Below are 17966 nucleotides of genomic sequence, written 5' to 3'. Positions count from 1 at the left end.
CGCTGAGAAACTTGAAGAGACCTTCAAGGACCTAAATGAGAATACCAAAAAAATGGAAAAGGACCAGTCAGAAATTATGCATACACTGTCTGAAATAAAGAATATACGGAGTAGACCACCGCACCCGAAGAGTCAAACCAAAGATCTGGAATATGAGGAAGAAAAAAACACCCAACCAGAGAGGCGGAAAGAAAGAAGAATCCAAAAGTGTGAGGATAGCATAAGGAGCCTCCAGGATGGCTTTAAGCGTACCAATATCCGAATTTTTTGGGTGCCAGAAGAGAGAGAGCAAGATACTGAAAACCTATTTGAAGAAATAATGACAGAAAACTTCCCCCACCTGGTGAAAGAAATAGACTTACAAGTTCATGAAGTGCACAGAACCCCAAACAAGAGGAATCCAAAGAGGACCACACCAAGACACATCATAATTAAAATGCCAAGGGCAAAAGACAAAGAGAGAATCTTACAAGCAGCAAGAGAAAAACAGTTAGTTACCTACAAGGGAGCACCCATACGACTGTCAGCTGATTTCTCAACAGAAACTATGCAGGCCAGACGGGAATGGCAAGAAATATTCAAAGTGACGAATAGCAAGAATCTACAACCAAGACTACTCTACCCAGCAAAGTTATCATTCAGAATTGAAGGGCAGATAAAGAGCTTCACAGATAAGAAAAAGCTAAAGGAGTTCATCACCACCAAACCAGTATTATATGAAATGCTGAAAGGTATTCTTTAAAAAGAGGAAAAAGAAGAAAAAAGTAAAGATAAAAATTATGAACAACAAATACATATCTATCAATGAGTGATCCTAAAAATCAAGTGAATTAAAAATCTGAGGAACAGAATAAACTGGTGAACATAATAGAATCAGAGGCATAGAATGGGAGTGGATTGATAATTCTCAGGGGGAAAGGGGTGTCTGTGTGGGGGGTATGGGAAGAGACTGGACAAAAATCATACACCTATGGATAAGGACAACCGGGGGGAGGGAACCGGGTGATGGGGAGATATGGGGGGAAAAAAGGAGAAACAATTGTAATAATCTGAACAATAAAGATTTATTAAAAAAAAAATCCCTATTTTATAGATGAGACATCTGAGGCACAGAGAAGTTAAGTAACTTGCCTAAAGTCACAAAGCTAGTAAAAAATGGAACTAGGATTTGAATACAGGCAGTATGATTCTAGTTCTTGCTCTTAGTAATACTGTCAAGAATATTAGCCATAATAAAAGATTATAAATACATAAGACAATACTTTTCTTTGATGAATTTAACTTTTGAAATAATTTAAAAGAGGGGAAAAATAATAGTGAGTCCATTATATTTTTATTTTAAGAAAATATACTCAGAGACAGAAATAAACAGGCAGATACAGAAAAAATATCCATAGGAAAAAGTTGTCCAAAATATGATGCACTATATACAGAAAAGGTGAGATACAGATACTGATAACTTATAATTCATGATATAAAATTCACAATAAAGGTTTTTGGTTTCTGGTATCTAAACTCTTTGGTGAGGTTTCTGGTGAACTTACCTAAAATTCTGTTCTATAATGAAAATTATTACAGCTGAATGCAGCATTACTTTATCAATAAGTATTTTAATATTAAGTAAAATTTGTTTTGATAAAGTTAAAGTTATTTACTGCTAGACATTTAAGTTATATAAAGTAACTTTAATAGTAAATACTATTTGTTTATACTAATTATTTTTTAGAAGAGTTCTGACACAGAAGAGAAGAAAGGGCAGGAATTATATTTATTAAATTTCTAAACTGTACTAGACATTGAGGAAAATACTTTATTCCATTATTTAATTTAATCTGAACATCACTACAATGTAGGTATTATCCTCCCCAATCTACAGGTATGTCTCAAACTGGTTAAATGATGACATGTCAATATCTTAGAGCTAAATGTGAAAGAGCAGGTATCTGAAGAAGCTAGATCCGTTTCACTCCCAAATCTAACAATACCTGTCATTATATTGTACATTTTACTATGCCAGACTTTAAGAGATCTTTTATAATTAGGAATATTTTACAGTACAATGACAAGAATATAAATGTACTCCCTAAACATTTAAAGCACCACATAAAGAAGTATTTTTTGATATTTTTAAGTAAACTACATAATAACACCTATTATTTACAAAAGAAACATATTAGTAAAGTTACCTTTAAAGGAACAACTTTGTCAAGTCTGATTTCAGCAATATCACTGGGTGAATCATCTGTTGTATAGGTTCCTTTGACTAATTCTAGAGATGTCCATCTATGAGAATGAGTTGAATCTCCTGCATGTTCGCTCTAATTAAAACAAAACAAAACAAAGTCCACCACACTCTTTATTACACGAAAAATTTTGACATATAATCCATAACTGTTTTAAAGCATGTAACATTAGGTATTAGCATTTCCTCATATATATCACACAAAAAATTTTTTTTGTACTCTATAAACTATTTACTTTTATCTGATTTCTTGTGGAGTCTAAAATCTAAATCATATAAATGTGCTTTTCTCATCTGATGTCCTCAAAGGATTCCTAGTTCTTCATAAGAATAATGCTATATCTAATTATAAAGCCCAATGAAATAGAGAAAGAATTAAACTGTTTAAAAACATAAAACCAAGACAGATTGCTATATATTAGGAAAAACTACATTCTGTTCCATTAATAAAGCTTTGTGAAAACTCAGGTACTTTTATTTAGAGCATATAGCAAAATAGAGCTAAAACAATCAGTAAGTATCTTTACTAAGAATCATCTATTATTAGCATACTATGACAAAATTGCTTAACCATGCATATAGGTAGTAATATTAGTCTGAATATTATTCTTGTTTCTGGAGAACTTACAATAGCAGAAAAAAATTTACTTAAGATTGTAATCAGAGGCTCAGCTATATAATTTCTAGTCTTTTCATTTAAAATCTTTCCTGGAAGTGTAAAAAATATGAGGCAGGAGTGATCCAAGATGGCACATAAGCAATCAGGTAGAATCACTCTTTTTCAATTTCCTTAAAATCTTCCATCTATGATTGATCTACCCTCAATGATTTGGACTATCATACTATGATAAGACATCCTGACACACAACCCACACATCAACATGAACACTATGAGAGTGGTACTTACATCATCAACCAGCACTTCTAATTCATATTCATGAATTCCACCTCCTCCATAGACAGAAAAACCAACCACAACTATTCCAGGCTTGTCAACTGAAAAACAGATTGCATCAGGGGACCCATTCCCAGTGTTCCAACTTCTTCCCTGACTTGTTTTTGTAAATCGGTTGGCACTGGCTTTAACAGAGTGCAAAGAATTAAGTCCATCGATCTGTGAATGACAAAAGCAATTACAACAGTAGTCTACCTGAGTGTTAATAACATTCTTTTAAAAACACTAAGCAAAGGTTCTAAGTTCAGTTAAATAACCTACATTTAACAAGTGAGGTAAAACCTTCCCAATGGTACATTTTTATTAAAAGATTAACCAGCAATAAAACCAGATTTCCTCATTCTATATTTATACATCATTATCACTTGAGAATATTTTCTTCTTTCAGTCATATTAAATGATGCATTTCACTTAATTTATAATGTCAGAACTATAAACTTGTTATTACAGTAATACCATATGAATGATCACTCACTTTGAAAACAGATAGCAAAAAATGTCATCAATATTCTATAGACCAACAAATTTCAAACTATACCATACAGAGCTCTAGGAATTCTGCAGAGATATGTATTCAAGAAAGAAGTAAACTCAGGTTCCCTTCTTCAGTCAGACCACCCCTCCTTTTACCTGTAAGTTTACAAGTAAGACTTCATTTGCAGAAAATGTTCTGTCTTAGGTCTGAAGAACACTAATGTACAGTGATATTAAAACTTGGCATTCAAAAATTTTGCATACGTACACACACACACACACACACACACAAATACAACAACACAGACATTCATTAGAGAGGATCAGAGAACTTATTTTGGTTTAAAACCACTCTTTTTAATTATAGACCTTGCTGCTGACCTAAGATGGCTTCAGAAATTTGAGAAAGAAAATTCAAGAGAAAGAAAAACTGCAGTTTATAATTCTAGCAAGAATTCTTGCTACAATTATAAACTGCTCTGGGAAAGAAAGAAATATGACTATCTAAGACAGGACCTTTGGGAACTCCAAAGGCTATATATTAGGAACCTGTAATTTGGGGCATTCCTTTTCATTAGACAGGTTAGTTCATAGGGGATAACTAGATAGTAACATTCTGGGTGGAACCTATGTGTGCACTACAGACTATCTCTATCAGATCTACTACAGAAGATAAGCATATTATATAGGCTGAATTAATAACTTTAAAAATATTAATGTTCTGACAGGGTTTTAATGGAATCTGAGGTCAAAGCCTAAGCTAACTAAGAATTGGAGGAAGTGCTTCCCAGGTGAGATACTAAAATCTGCTTAGGTGCATATAATCACTCAGAAATCCTAAAGGCTAAACTGTCACAATGAAACAATAATGAGTGTAGACTAAAGGGGCTAATTCAGAATAGATTCTAAAATAAATCTAAAAGTAAGAAAAAGCAAAGACTAGGAATTATGAAAGAAAAATAGAGAAAAAAAGTTCCTTTGTAAAAAAATTGAGACCTGGAACCACTGAGTATATGCTAGTTATTAAATACTAGAGGCCTGTTGCATGAAATTCGTGCACGGAGAGGGGGGGTGTCCCTCAGCCCAGCCTGTACCCTCTCCAATCTGGGACCCCTTGAGGGATGTCCGACTGCCCGTTTAAGCCTGATCCCACCAGGACTGCTGGCTCCCAACTGTTCGCCTGCCTGCCTTCCTGATTGCCCCTAACCGCTATGCCTGCCAGCCTGATCACCCCCTAACCACTCCGCTGCCAGCCTGATTGATGCCTAACTGCTCCCCTGCCAGCCTGTTTGCCCCCAACTTCCCTCCTCTGCCGGCCTGGTCACCCCTAACTGCCCTCCCCTGCAGGGTTGATCGCCTCCAGCTTCCCTCCCTTGCAGGTCTGGGTCCCTCTCAACTGCCCTCCCTTGCAGGCCTGGTGCCTCCCAACTGCCCTCCCCTGCTAGCCATCTTGTGGTGGCCATCTTGTGTCCACATGGGGGCAGGATCTTTGACCACATAGGGACAGCTATATTGTGTGTTGGAGTGATGGTCAATCTGCATATTACTCTTCTTATTAAATAGGATAGAGGCCTGGTGCAGGGGTGGGGGCCAGCTGGTTTGCCCTGAAGGGCGTCCCGGATCAGGTGGGGGTTCCCTTGGGGTGTGGGGCTGCCTGAGCAAGGGGCCTATGGTGGTTTGCAGGCCAGCCACGCCCCCTGGCGACCCAAGCGGAGGCCGTGGTATCTGGAATTTATTTACCTTCTACAATTGAATCTTTGTAGCCTGGAGCAGAGCCAAGCCTCCTGCTTGCTCCGTGGCCGGCAGCCATTTCTGTTGGGGTTAATTCACCTTCTATAATTGAAACTTTGTAGCCTTAAGCGGAGGCCTGGGCCTGGCCAGGGTGTGTGGAAAGCTTTGCTTTCTCCGTTGCCAGGGGCAACCCTGGCCTGCTCTCTCCAGCTCCGTGGCTGCCGCCATTTCTGTTTGAATTTGTTTACCTTCTATAATTGAAACTTTGTAGCTTGAGTGGAGGCTTAGGCCTAGTAAGGGCAGGCGGAAAGCTTGGCTTCCTCTGTTGCCTGGGAAACCTTGCTCTCTGTGGCTGTAGCCATCTTGGTTGGGTTTATTTGCATACTCACCTTGATTGACTGGTGGGCATGGCTGATGGGCGTGGCTTAGGCGTAGCGAACGTGGGGTCAATTTGCATATTATCCTTTTATTAGGTAGGATTCATTCCAATGATATAAGATAATTCATATCCTATCTAATAAAAGTAATATGCAAATTGACCATCAACCCAAAACACAAGATGGCTACCCCCATGTGGACACAAGATGGCCTCCACAAGATGGCCAGCAGGGGAGGGCAGTTGGGAGGGACCAAGGCAAGGGAGGGCAGTTGTAGGAGACCAGGCCAGCCAGGGAGGGCAGTTGGGGGGGGACCAGGCCTGCAGGGGAGGGCAGTTAGGGGTGACCAGGCCTTCAGGGGAGGGCAGTGAGGGGTGACCAGGCCTGCAGGGGAGGGCAGTTAGGGGCAATCAGGCTGGCAGGGGAGTGGTTAGGGGGTGATCAGGCAGGAAGGGAGAAGCAGTTAGGGGCAATCAGGAAGGCAGGCAGGCGAGCAGTTGGGAGCCAACAGTCCTGGATTGTGAGAAGGATGTCCGACTGCCCGTTTACCTCGAGGGGTCCCAGAGTGAAGAGAGTGCAGGCTGGGCTGAGGGACACCGCCCCCGCCCTCCACCCCCCGTGCATGAATTTCGTGCACCGGGCCTTTAGTTATGACATGATTTTCAAGACCAATGTACTATCTGCTTTTTTTTTTTGGGGGGGGGAAATAAAATCACTTACAAATGCAGCCAAAATGTTTAGATAAATTATAAAACAGATATTATAGGGCAGTGAAATAGTGAAATATAATGTTACTTGACAAAATGTAAAGGTATTTAAAAATGTTTCAAAATGGTTTTCTCAAACATAATATTTGATCCTTTTAAAACTTTGTGTTATGGCTATACAACAATGTGAATGTACTGTACTCAATGCCATTGAACTATACACAGAAAAATAGAATAATAAATTTTATGTTATTTACATTTTACTACATTAAAAATACTTTGTAACTTAGGTAAGATAAAAATTATTATTCTGCCAAAACCGGTTTGGCTCAGTGGATAGAGCGTCGGCCTGCAAACTGAAAGGTCCCAGGTTCGATTCCGGTCAAGGGCATGTACCTTGGTTGCGGGCACATCCCCAGTAGGGGGTGTGCAGGAGGCAGCTGATCGATGTTTCTCTCTCATCGATGTTTCTAACTCTCTATCCCTCTCCCTTCCTCTCTGTAAAAAATCAATAAAATATATATTTTAAAAAAAATTATTATTCCCATTTTACATATGTATTTGTCTAGATTCAATCAAGTGGGCATAGCTACCTTTTTACCCTTTCCATGCCATGCATTCATTAGTAATAGTCCTACTTCCATTACTCATTATGCAGCAACGCAAATTATTTTATTATATATTTTATTTTATATATATATAAATTATACATTTTAATTGATTCAGAGAGAGAGGAAGGGAGAGAGAGAGAAAAACATGGATTGGCTTCCTTCTGCATGCACCCCACTGGGGATCGACCTGGCAATCCTGATATGTGCCCTGACTGGGAATCTCAAACCGATGACCCTCAGGTGTAATGTGACTATACTCAACTAACTGAGCAACACCAGCCAGGGCCAAACTTGCATTTACTGGGATATGACAGTGGGGTTGTGCAATGAAGCAGCTAAGAGAAAAACGTATATATTTGTATATATGTGACATCCTGGGTAAACTGGTGAGAGAGGAAGCAAATAAGAGCAGAGAACAGGTAAAAGGAAGGGGAAAACAGCCTAGTTAGCTTAAATGTATTTTTTTAAGGAAAAAACAACAACAACGATGGGGTTAAAATCAGTTTCTATGAAGTCAAAATATATGAAAAAAGAAACTACGTGGAAAGTTTAAACATGTGCTTATTATCCAATCTCAAAGTTGAACATTACCTCAGATCCTAGGGCTGAGGCTGTCAGTTCACTGACAATACTGGCCAGTAATCCACAGGTATTGTAGACCAGGTGGGAGGAGAACAGCTCATTTTCCCTCCTCAGGCTGTTCCTGACTGGTAGCACAACAATAACCAGCATTTTCTCCAGAACTTCACGGAAGCTTGTCATCCCAGAGATGTTCTCTTCACTCTGTGATACATAAAAAACACACAAACATAAACAAACAAAAAATAGTTCCAAGATACTGCTTTCTTTTCCTTCTCATGGGCACTCAATTTCAAAATCTTGTCTTTCTAGATGACAACCTTAAAATTCAGACTTGAGTCTAATTCTGTAAGTCTATCCAGTTGTATGTGGAGTCATTATATCTACTTTTCACTTAGCAGTTCTTTTTAAATTATTAGCCTCTGTGTATCATAAAAGTATCACACATTTATAAGCTATGTTTTATTAGCTTTTTGTCATTTTCACTTATTTTCTTAACTTATCAGTAAGTTCTTTACGACAGAATAAAACTCTTCCCATTTAAAAAGCTTTCTCTATAGACAAGATTCCAATCTCCGATAATTATTTTTGGTATATTTAAAGGTAAAGCAACTAAGAAATACTGTAATCTCTGCAAATCTATTTTCTAACAAAATTCTTTCTGTACATATATGTAATAAAAATATGGAATTCTATAACTATTCCTATAAAACTTTATAACTTCTATGTATTTGACTTCATAAGCAAAGAGAGAAAAATTCCAACCTCTACCAATGGAAAAGATCAAGATAAGAAATTACAGAATCTCACTAAAGACCAATGGGAAGTCCAATCGGCATGGCTCCGTGGTTGAGCGTTGACTTATGAACCAACAGGTCATGGTTCAATTCCCAGTCAGGGCACATGCCCAGGATTGTGGGCTCCATCCTCCGATGGGGGTGGGCAGGAGGTAACCAATCAATGATTCTCTCTCATCATTGATGTTTCTATCTCTCTCCCTCACTCTCTGCTCTGAAATAAATAAATAAAATATATATATATATATATATATATATATATATATATATATATATATATATATTTTTAAAAAGATCAATGGGAAAATACCTTTTTTCCCCAGAAAAAAAAAAGGAAAAAGATGATTTTAATTGATATTCAGCATGAACATTATCTATTTCCTTTACCACCCTCAATATTTCTTAGTCAATTGTGGACAGTAAACAAAATGTATTTAATTTCATCAAGGGGTGAATGGGGGTGCGGGAAAGAGGGATATATGTAATACTTTCACAATAAAGATTTAATTTTAAAATTATAAAGAATATTCTATGACTATTGTTTTGTATTGCTTATTTTAATGTTATAAAATGTTTTAGAAAATGTTTTAAAAGTTATTTATTTTCTTAGAATTCTATCTTGGCAATATAAAATATATTAGAAGATACAGTTTTTTTATATCCACAATTTTCAAATGGTTCATCCCAAAAAATTACACAGGAATGCATTATATAACACTCTCAAATTTCTTATAGGTTAGGAATCATTAAAAAAAATTAGAGAAAAAAGAGTACTTATTTATAGGTAAACATGAGCCTGTTTTTTTGTGTGTGTGTGTGTTTTTTTTTTTTTTTCTTTTTTTTTTTTTGGCCTTAATTTTAGTCCTTTTTGTGAAACACATAATTATTTGGTAAATATATTTACTGATATAGAAGAATAAGCACTAAGCCAAATATGTCTCCATTTGACAGTTTTTTTGCTTCAATATAAAAGTTATTTTAGAAAACCTACCTGGCTGAGTTTTTCCATCTGTGCTACCAAAAGGGGAAAACGGTGAACTAGTGTTGAGTCATTCTCTGTGCTAACTTGTTTAACAATTGATCGTAGTAGTACTTCTCCATCGTAAGCAATAGGGAAGATAGAAGTCAGTTTAACAGAGGTGTGACACAGAGCTGACATAACAGCTGCTAGGAGTCGACTACTTGATGTCTTGAAGTTTGCTTCTTGAATGTCCTTTTAAAAAAAAAAATATGTAACTCACTAAAAAAATACTGCATCAATATAATCCAAAGTTTCTGGATATACAAATGGGAAACACCATTTTAAACCATACCAAAATTTTCTAGAGTTCAATCATTGTAATTGTGTTGTTACAGAATAATATTACATCAATACATTTAAACACTTGTTTAAATTATTACCCAATGAAGATGTAAAACTATTAAATATGGTCAAGAAAAATCAACTCCTGTTCTCTAGTAAATGAGTTCATATATATTTCTGTATCTTCAGAATCACAGTTCTGTCCAGCAATTTTCTCAAGGACAAAAAAAGGCCCCAAATTAGTATACATCTAAGGCATTTCCAGTAACAAGCACTGAAACTACTTTCCTCAAATAAATTATATTGTAATTCTGTGCTCCCATAACATTTCACTAATGTTAACATCTCATAAGATCACAAAATTATGCCATCACATTGCACAGTTTATTCAGGAAAAGTATTAGCAAACATGTAAAATTTTATAACAAAGATTTAAAAAGTTATCCGCACAGGATATCCTAATTCACAAAGGAATTTGTGTATGCCCTGCACACATTACTTAGTTCATTAAACACGTGTTACAAAGACAGGCTAAAAGTAAAACAACATTCTAAATGTTACACCAATGTTTGTCAAAGTCAGTCTACTCAGCAGCATTTATCTATGAAAGGTAAGTGCTAGAGATCTGCTACATAACATTGTACCTACAGATAACAATATTGTGCTGCACACTCAATATGTGTTGAGAAGGTACATCTTATGTGAAGTGTCCTTACCACAATAAGTTTTTTAAAATGCTAAGAAAAATAAGGTCAGTATCCAAATGGCTACATAAAATAAAAACAAAGTTACCCACCCAGATGTCATTACTAGAATACCTTTCCACAAGGCTAGCATACCCTGGTGATTGATGCCAGTGAATTTCTTTTTTGTGGGAGAGGTGAGGTTGAGAGGGGGCTCTAGAATTTCCAGTACAATGTTGAGTAGGAGTTGTGAGAATTGGTACCTTGTATATTGTTCCCAAATTTACGGAAACAATAAATATTTCACCATTAATTTTTATGTTAGCTGTAGATATCCTTTGTCAGATTTAGAAAGTTTCCTTAAATCCTAGTTTGCTGAATTTTTATCGCTGAATAAAATTTTGTCAAATACTACTTTCGATCTGCAGTTGGGAATCTGTGTATTTGAAGTGCTGACCTATTACATGAAATTTTCCATTGTGTGGGTGGTCAGCCCACCTAACCCTCATATTGTTCAAGGGTCAACTATACTTTTTCTGCATCTATGGAGAAGATCATATAATTTTCCCTCTTCATTTAGTTAATATGGTGAATTACAATGAATTTTGAATGCTAAACTACCCTTGCATTTTTAAGATGAACCCCACTTGGTATGATACATTTTTTATATTGTTCGATTTGATTTGACAATATTTTCAAGAACTTTTCCATCTATGTTTCAGAGTAATATTTGTCTATCCTAATATTTTAATTTTTTGTCAAGTTTTGGTATCAGGATAAAGCTAACTTGATTAATGAGTTGGGAAATGTTGCCTCTTGTATTCTCTGAGTTTGTAAAAGATTGTTATTATTTCTCTCATCTGTTTAAAAAAATTCTCCAATGACAATATCTAGGGCTGGAATTTCTTTGTAATAGTCTTTGGTAATGAATTTAATTTTTAATGGATATAAGGCAATTCAGATTTTCTATTTCTTATTGTGCAAGTCTTGCCTAAGTTATATTTTTCAAGAAATTTTTCATTTTTATTCAAAGTTATAATTTATTGGTATAAACTTGTTCATAATTTTCCCTTATTATCATTTTGATGTCTGTTGGATCTATAGTACTATTCCCTATTTTATTCCTGATAATGGTATTTTATGTTTTTTCTTTCTCATGTCTTTCAAGCAGACTTTCTAGGAGCTTTAAATTTTTTTTTTTCAAAGAACCAACTTTTGACTTTATTAATTTTCTCTATTTACTATTTTACAAATTTCTGTCCTTACCTTTCTTATTTCCTTCCTTTCTCTTGGTTACTTTCTTCTTTCTTTGGATTTGATTTGCTTTTCTTTTGGGCTTCTTAAGATAGAAACTAAGATCATTGGTTTTAAACCTTTCTTTGTTAATATAAGCATGTAAAAGCATACATTTCCTCTATAAGTTATGTTATAGCTACTCCTTATAAATTTTTGTTATATTTTTATCTTTCAGTGTGAAATATTTTTTTTTAAATATATTTTATTGATTTTTTACAGAGAAGAAGAGAGAGGGATAGAGAGTTAGAAACATCGATGAGAGAGAAACATCGATCAGCTGCCTCTTGCACACCCTCTACTGGGGATGTGCCCGCAACCAAGGTACATGCCCTTGACCGGAATCGAACCTGGGACCCTTGAGTCTGCAGGCCGACGCTCTATCCACTGAGCCAAACCGGTTTCGGCTGTGTGAAATATTTTTAAAAATATATATTTTATTGATTTTTTACAGAGAGGAAGGGAGATGGAAAGAGAGTTAGAAATATTGATGAGAGAGAAATATGGATCAGCTGCCTCCTGCACACCCCCTGCTGGGGATGTGCCCACAACCCAGGTACATGCCCTTGACCGGAATCGAACCCGAGACCTTTCAGTCCGCAGGCCGACGCTCTATCCACTGAGCCAAACTGGTTAGGGCAGTGTGAAATATTTTTTAATTACTTGGATTTCTTCTTTAACTTATTGGTTTTTTAAAAATGTGTCTATTTTCCAAATATTTGGTGCTTTTCTTGATATATTTTGCTATTTATTCCTATTGTGCTCTGAAAACACTTCCCTTCAAGTTTTAATATTATGAAGTTTACTAAGACATTTTATGACCCACAATCTGATCTTTGTAAATATTACATGTACTAGAGGCCCAGTGCACAAAATTCATGCATGTCCGGGGGGGGGGGTGTCCCCTCAGCCCAGCCTGCACTCTCTCTAATCTGGGACCATTGGGGGATGTCCGACTGCCGGTTTAGGCCCGATCCTGAGGATCGGGCCTAAACCGGCAGTCGGACATCCCTTTAACAATCCTGGACCACTGGCTCCTAATCATTCACCTGCCTGCCTGCCTGGTCTCCCCTAACTGCCCCTCCCCTGCCGGCCTGATCGCCCCTCACTGCCTCTGTGTGCCTGCCTGATCACCCCTAACTGCCCCCCTCTGCCTGCCTGGTCACCTCCAACTGCCCCCCTATGCCAGCCTGGTCTCCCCTAACTGCCCCCACCCTGCCAGCCTGGTCACCCCTACTGTCCCACCGCTGGTCTAGTCTCCCTTCACTCCCCCCCTGCCAGCCTAATAGCCCCCAACTGCCCCCCCCCCCCCCGCTGGCCTGGTTGCTCTTAACTGTCCCCCCCCCTGCTGTCCTGGTCGCCCACAACTCCGCCCCCCCCGGCCCCCGCCAGCCTGGTCACCCCATGATGCCTGCTGTTCAGTCATTTGGTCATCCCTCACTAACCCCCCTGCCGGCCTGGTTGCCCCACACAGCCTGCTTGTTCAGTCATTTGGTCATTCCTCACTAACCTCCCCTGACAGCCTGGTCATAGGCAGCCATCTTGTGAGGACATGAGGGTCCATTTGCATATTAGCTCCTTATTATGTAGGATAGTTGGAAAGAATATATACTATATATTGCATTTGAACATTCTGCTTTTTAAATGTCACTTAGATCAAGGGGGTTGATAGTATTGTTTAAATCTCTATAAACCTACTGATTTTTTTTTGTCTGTTCTATAAATTACTGAAAAAGCAGTATTGAAGTCTCCAACTATCAATGTGAATTTGTCTATTTTTCCCTTTAGTTTTATAGATGTTTTGCCTCAGATGGTTTGAAATTGTGATTTGGGGCATATGCATTTATGAGGGTTGTGGTTTCCTTATGAGGGAATGGATGATGTCAATGTGCAAGTTCACTCCCAGCTCTCTCTCCTGACTGTTCTGCAGTTATTGAATGGTGGGGGCTGCCCTTCTAGTGCTGTCCCAGCTCTCACATATTCACTCACTATTGTTCTTTCCCTCTTACACACACACACACACACACACACACACACACACACACACACACAGGTTTAAAGAGCAAATCAGCAGCTGCACATCGTGACTGCCAATTTTATAACTAAAATAATAATAAAGCAAATAGGAAAAAATATTTTTTGAACTTTGGATTAGGAATGTTTTATTTTTATTAAATCTCACATATCAAACTAATTTCCTGATTTAACTTTTATATAAATTAGACTGATTTACCTTTTATATAAGTTAGACTGATATTTATTATCTTGAAGAGAACTTAATAAGTAAGTATACCATATTTCAAATAACATTTTATAAACTTAAATTACCTGGTCCAAACAATTCAGCAGATCACAAAGGCAAGCCCACTGTAAGGCAGGGGTTGGGTAGAAGGAATGAAAGCAGGCAGTAAAGGTATTATGACACTCCTGAAGGACAGCTTCTAGGAGACTCAAGGGTTGACTGAGATATCCTTGAGGATCATTATCCAACTTCACCATGCAGTGATCAACTCCTTCTGATAAGATTTTCCTTAACAAAGTTCTGGTTTTTCCAATACATTCTGCTAATTTGCTAGTTTCTTCTACAACTGCTTTTCCTGTAGCTTTAAGGAAACAAAACAGGCTATTAATTGAATAGAATAATAAATATGCATGAAAACATTCAATATAATTCATGTAATTTCCTATATAGCTAAAAATCACAAGTACTCATAACCTAGAAAGGGAACAATTTAGAGATTAAGTATGGTCCAAATTTATTTCTTTTTAAAACCTATATAGAAAAATAAACAAAACAAAACACTGGTTTCAGCATGTAAATCCAAATCAGTTGTTCAAAAATTTCTATTTGACAAAACCTGTTTAAAATAACACTTTATTAGAGTATTTAATTTTAGTATAACATGACTTTTTGTTATCAGAATGACATGTAATGTATTTTATTCTTTACAAGCATCACAGCAAGCTGACTTTCTCCCCTCTTTTAAGAAGCATGCTGAAGGCAGCTAGGGATGTTTTTTTAATTGAATTTACTGGAGTGAAATTGGTTAATAAAATTATATAGGTTTCAGGTGTACAATTCTATAATACATCATCTGTTATTGCATTGTGTGTTCACCAAGGAATCTTAAACTCTTGGCTATCCCTACATAAACCTTCTCAATTCTCAAATATTTCTCCTCCAAGTCATTTAAAAAAATGATCATACCTGACACTGGGTAAATTTCACAGGTATAGACACGAAGTAACCTCAGACAACAGGTACCCACAAAGCGCAGTCTCTCCAAATCTAGAAGGGTAGCTGTGAACTGGAATCCTTTTAATCCTCTAAGTTCTTCAACTCCTAAGACTAAGGTGGTCCAGCTCCAGTGAAGAATACTCAACAATGACTCAAAACATTCCTAATCCAAAACATGAAATAGATACCAATTAGTCCAAATGATACTATAGGATGAATCAAATGGAAAGCTTTATTTTAACTTGACATTTTTTGTTGAGTTTTGGTAGACCAATTAAAAGACATCTTATTAGTTCATTCATTAAATTACCATTAGAAACATTTTTGAAGCATGACAAAAATAGTAATGTAGTTAGGCATCTATAAAACAACATTCTTCAATATTTTCCTATTTAAAAATACATTTCTAAGTTTCTCTGCTACCAACCTATCTAGTTTATCATATAAATAAAGAAATAAAAGAAAATCACTTATAAATATACTAGAGGCATGATGCACGAATTCGTGCATGGGTGGGGTCCAGCCAGCCCACCCTGATTGGGGCTCATTGGGCTGGGCCAGCCAGAGGGAGGGAATGCAGGCAGTTGGCCAGCCAGCCCCGCTCCCGATCGGGGGAGAGGGGGCAGATCAGGGGCGGGGCTGGCTGGGGGTGAGCTCCTGGTCAAGGGGACAATTTGCATATTAGCCTTCTATTATATAGGATGTTTATTTGAAAGGAAAATTACACTCTACATTTTCAAGGTAGTAATATGTAAATAAACCAAAAGTATTTAACACTTGAATAATTTTAATATAATAAACCATTTTAGCACATCAACAACATAAAAAGCTTATTTTATATCTACCTATTAAATTTTACACTACAACCTAAGCCAATTCTTGGTAAACAAGTTAACAGAAGATAAAAAGTGACTATAAAAATACTAAAAATTCTTACTTGGATATTTTTAAAATTCCAAAATATGGGTTTGGGGGGTAGAGCATCCCTGTAGTTCTAGTTGGTCTGCAGGTTTTGTTATGCTTTCATGATAATGGATACTAGATGAATCTTAAAGAAAAGCACTTATTCTCTCACTCCCACAAAATTCTCATCCTCTGGTATAGTAATACCAAGAATAAGATTTTATACCTTAACTTTTAAAGAAATGATTGATAAGTTTCCTATATAAAGATTTCAATTACCTAATAACCACAAAACCACTCATACATAAATACAAAAAAATTACTAAGCACAGAATAAAAGATCACTAAAAAAACACACACAACAGAATCAAAGATGCTTATTTGGATCAAAAGATATCAAACTGATCATAATACTAAAAGGATCCAAGTTACCAAGTAGCCAAAATTCTTGTACTCTTTCATTCAAAGCATATTTTCTGAAAACTGCCCTATCTCTTCTGGAAGGAATCAATAATTTAGAATGCAGTGGGTCTTCAAATAATGTCATTTCATTCAACATCATTTTGTTTTAACATTCATGAGATGTGTAGGAGCTTAGCTCTTATTTATATCCATTAGCCTATGGTAAAACTGGTTTCATTATACATCATTTACCTTAAGGTGCAGAACCTATATTGATAACATTAAGTGAGTACTTACTGTACAACCATTCTATGGAATATGATGCAACATTAGAAAAGATTAAAATAGGGACAAATGTGTCCACAGCATATACTAGGAAATTTTTTAAAAGGAAAATGCAAAACTTGAAGTATGATGAAACATAAATAAGAAGGTTCATAGCATATTGTATATGCAAACAAATATGTGTATGTATAAAAATATAGCCTGGAAGAATATACATCAAAATGTAAACAGTAGTTCTATCCTATCTAATAAAGAGGTAATATGCAAATTGACCATCACTCCAACACACAAAGATGGCCACCCCCATGTGGTCAAAGATGGCTGCCAAAAGATGGCCAGCAGGGGAGGGCAGTTGGGAGGGACCAGGCCTGCAAGGGAGGGCAGCTGGGGGGACCAGGCTGGCAAGGGAGGACAGTTGCGGGGGACCAGGCCTGCAGGGGAGGGCAGTTTGGGATGACCAGGCCAGCATGGAAGGGCAGTTAGGGGTGACCAAGACACATGGGAGGGCAGTTGGGGTGACCAGGACAGCATGGGAGGGCAGTTAGGGGTGACCAGGCTGGCAAGGGAGGGCAGTTAGGTGTGACCAGTCTGGCAAGGAAGGGCAGTTAGGGGTGACCAGGCTGGCAAGGGAGGGCAGTTGGGGGTGACTAGGCCTGCAGGGGAGGACAGTTAGGCATGACCAGGCCAGCAGGGGAGGGCAATTAGGGGCAATCGGGCTGGCAGGGGAGGGCAGTTAGGGGCAACCAGGCTGGCAAGAGAGGGCAGTTAGGGGCGACCAGGCTGGCAAGGGAGGGCAGTTAAGCATGAGCAGCCTGGCAAGGGAGGGGAGTTTGGGGCGACCAGGCCTGCAGGGGAGGGCAGTTGGGAGCGACCAGGCCTGCAGTGGAGGACAGTTAAGGGAGACGAGGCTGGCAGGGGAGGGCAGATAGGGGTGACCAGGCCGGCAGGGGGGGGCAGTTAGGGGCAATTGGGCCAGCAGGGAAGCAGTTAGGCGTTGATCAGGCTGGCAGAGGAGTGGTTAGGGTGTGATCAGGCTGCAGGCAGAAGCTTTTAGGAGCAATCAGGCAGGCAGGCAGGCAAGCAGTTGGGAGCCAGCAGTCCTGGATTGTGAGAGGGATGTCTGACTAGCTGTTTAGGCCCGATCCCACTGGGGTTGGTCCTAAACGGGCAGTCGGACATCCTTCAAGGGGTCCCAGATTTGAGAGGGTCCAGGCTGGGCTGAGGGACACTCCCCGCTACCCCCATGCACGAATTTCGTGCACCGGGCCTCAAGTATAGTAATAATAGGGTGATTGTGGGGGAAAGTTTAATATACATTTAGCTTGGTTTTATTCCCACCAGGGATATGTATTAATTTTGTTTAAAAAAATTAATAAAAAAGAAGAA

General features: G+C 38.0%; 1 protein-coding gene across 13 annotated transcripts in view; it reads right to left on the bottom strand.

The window, feature by feature from the left end:
* MYCBP2 (MYC binding protein 2) overlaps nucleotides 1-17966 on the bottom strand; it is a 293536-nt gene that overhangs the window by 145993 nt on the left and 129577 nt on the right. For 12 of the 13 annotated variants that reach the window (XM_079778973.1, XM_079778980.1, XM_079778981.1 and 9 more), the window contains 6 exons: nucleotides 14961-15153; nucleotides 14081-14355; nucleotides 9465-9686; nucleotides 7689-7880; nucleotides 3150-3356; nucleotides 2187-2318 (listed from right to left, as the gene is read on the bottom strand). In XM_079778973.1, the coding sequence (XP_079635099.1) occupies nucleotides 2187-2318; nucleotides 3150-3356; nucleotides 7689-7880; nucleotides 9465-9686; nucleotides 14081-14355; nucleotides 14961-15153 (1221 nt within the window). The remainder of the gene's footprint in view (nucleotides 1-2186; nucleotides 2319-3149; nucleotides 3357-7688; nucleotides 7881-9464; nucleotides 9687-14080; nucleotides 14356-14960; nucleotides 15154-17966) is intronic. The other variant, XM_079778979.1, reaches the window with a different exon arrangement.

Source organism: Cnephaeus nilssonii, assembly GCF_951640355.1.
Source record: "Cnephaeus nilssonii genome assembly, chromosome: 8".
NCBI classification, from domain to species: domain Eukaryota; kingdom Metazoa; phylum Chordata; class Mammalia; order Chiroptera; family Vespertilionidae; genus Cnephaeus; species Cnephaeus nilssonii.
Note: the sequence above shows the minus strand (reverse complement) of the source record. Positions and strands in the feature narration are given on the sequence as shown.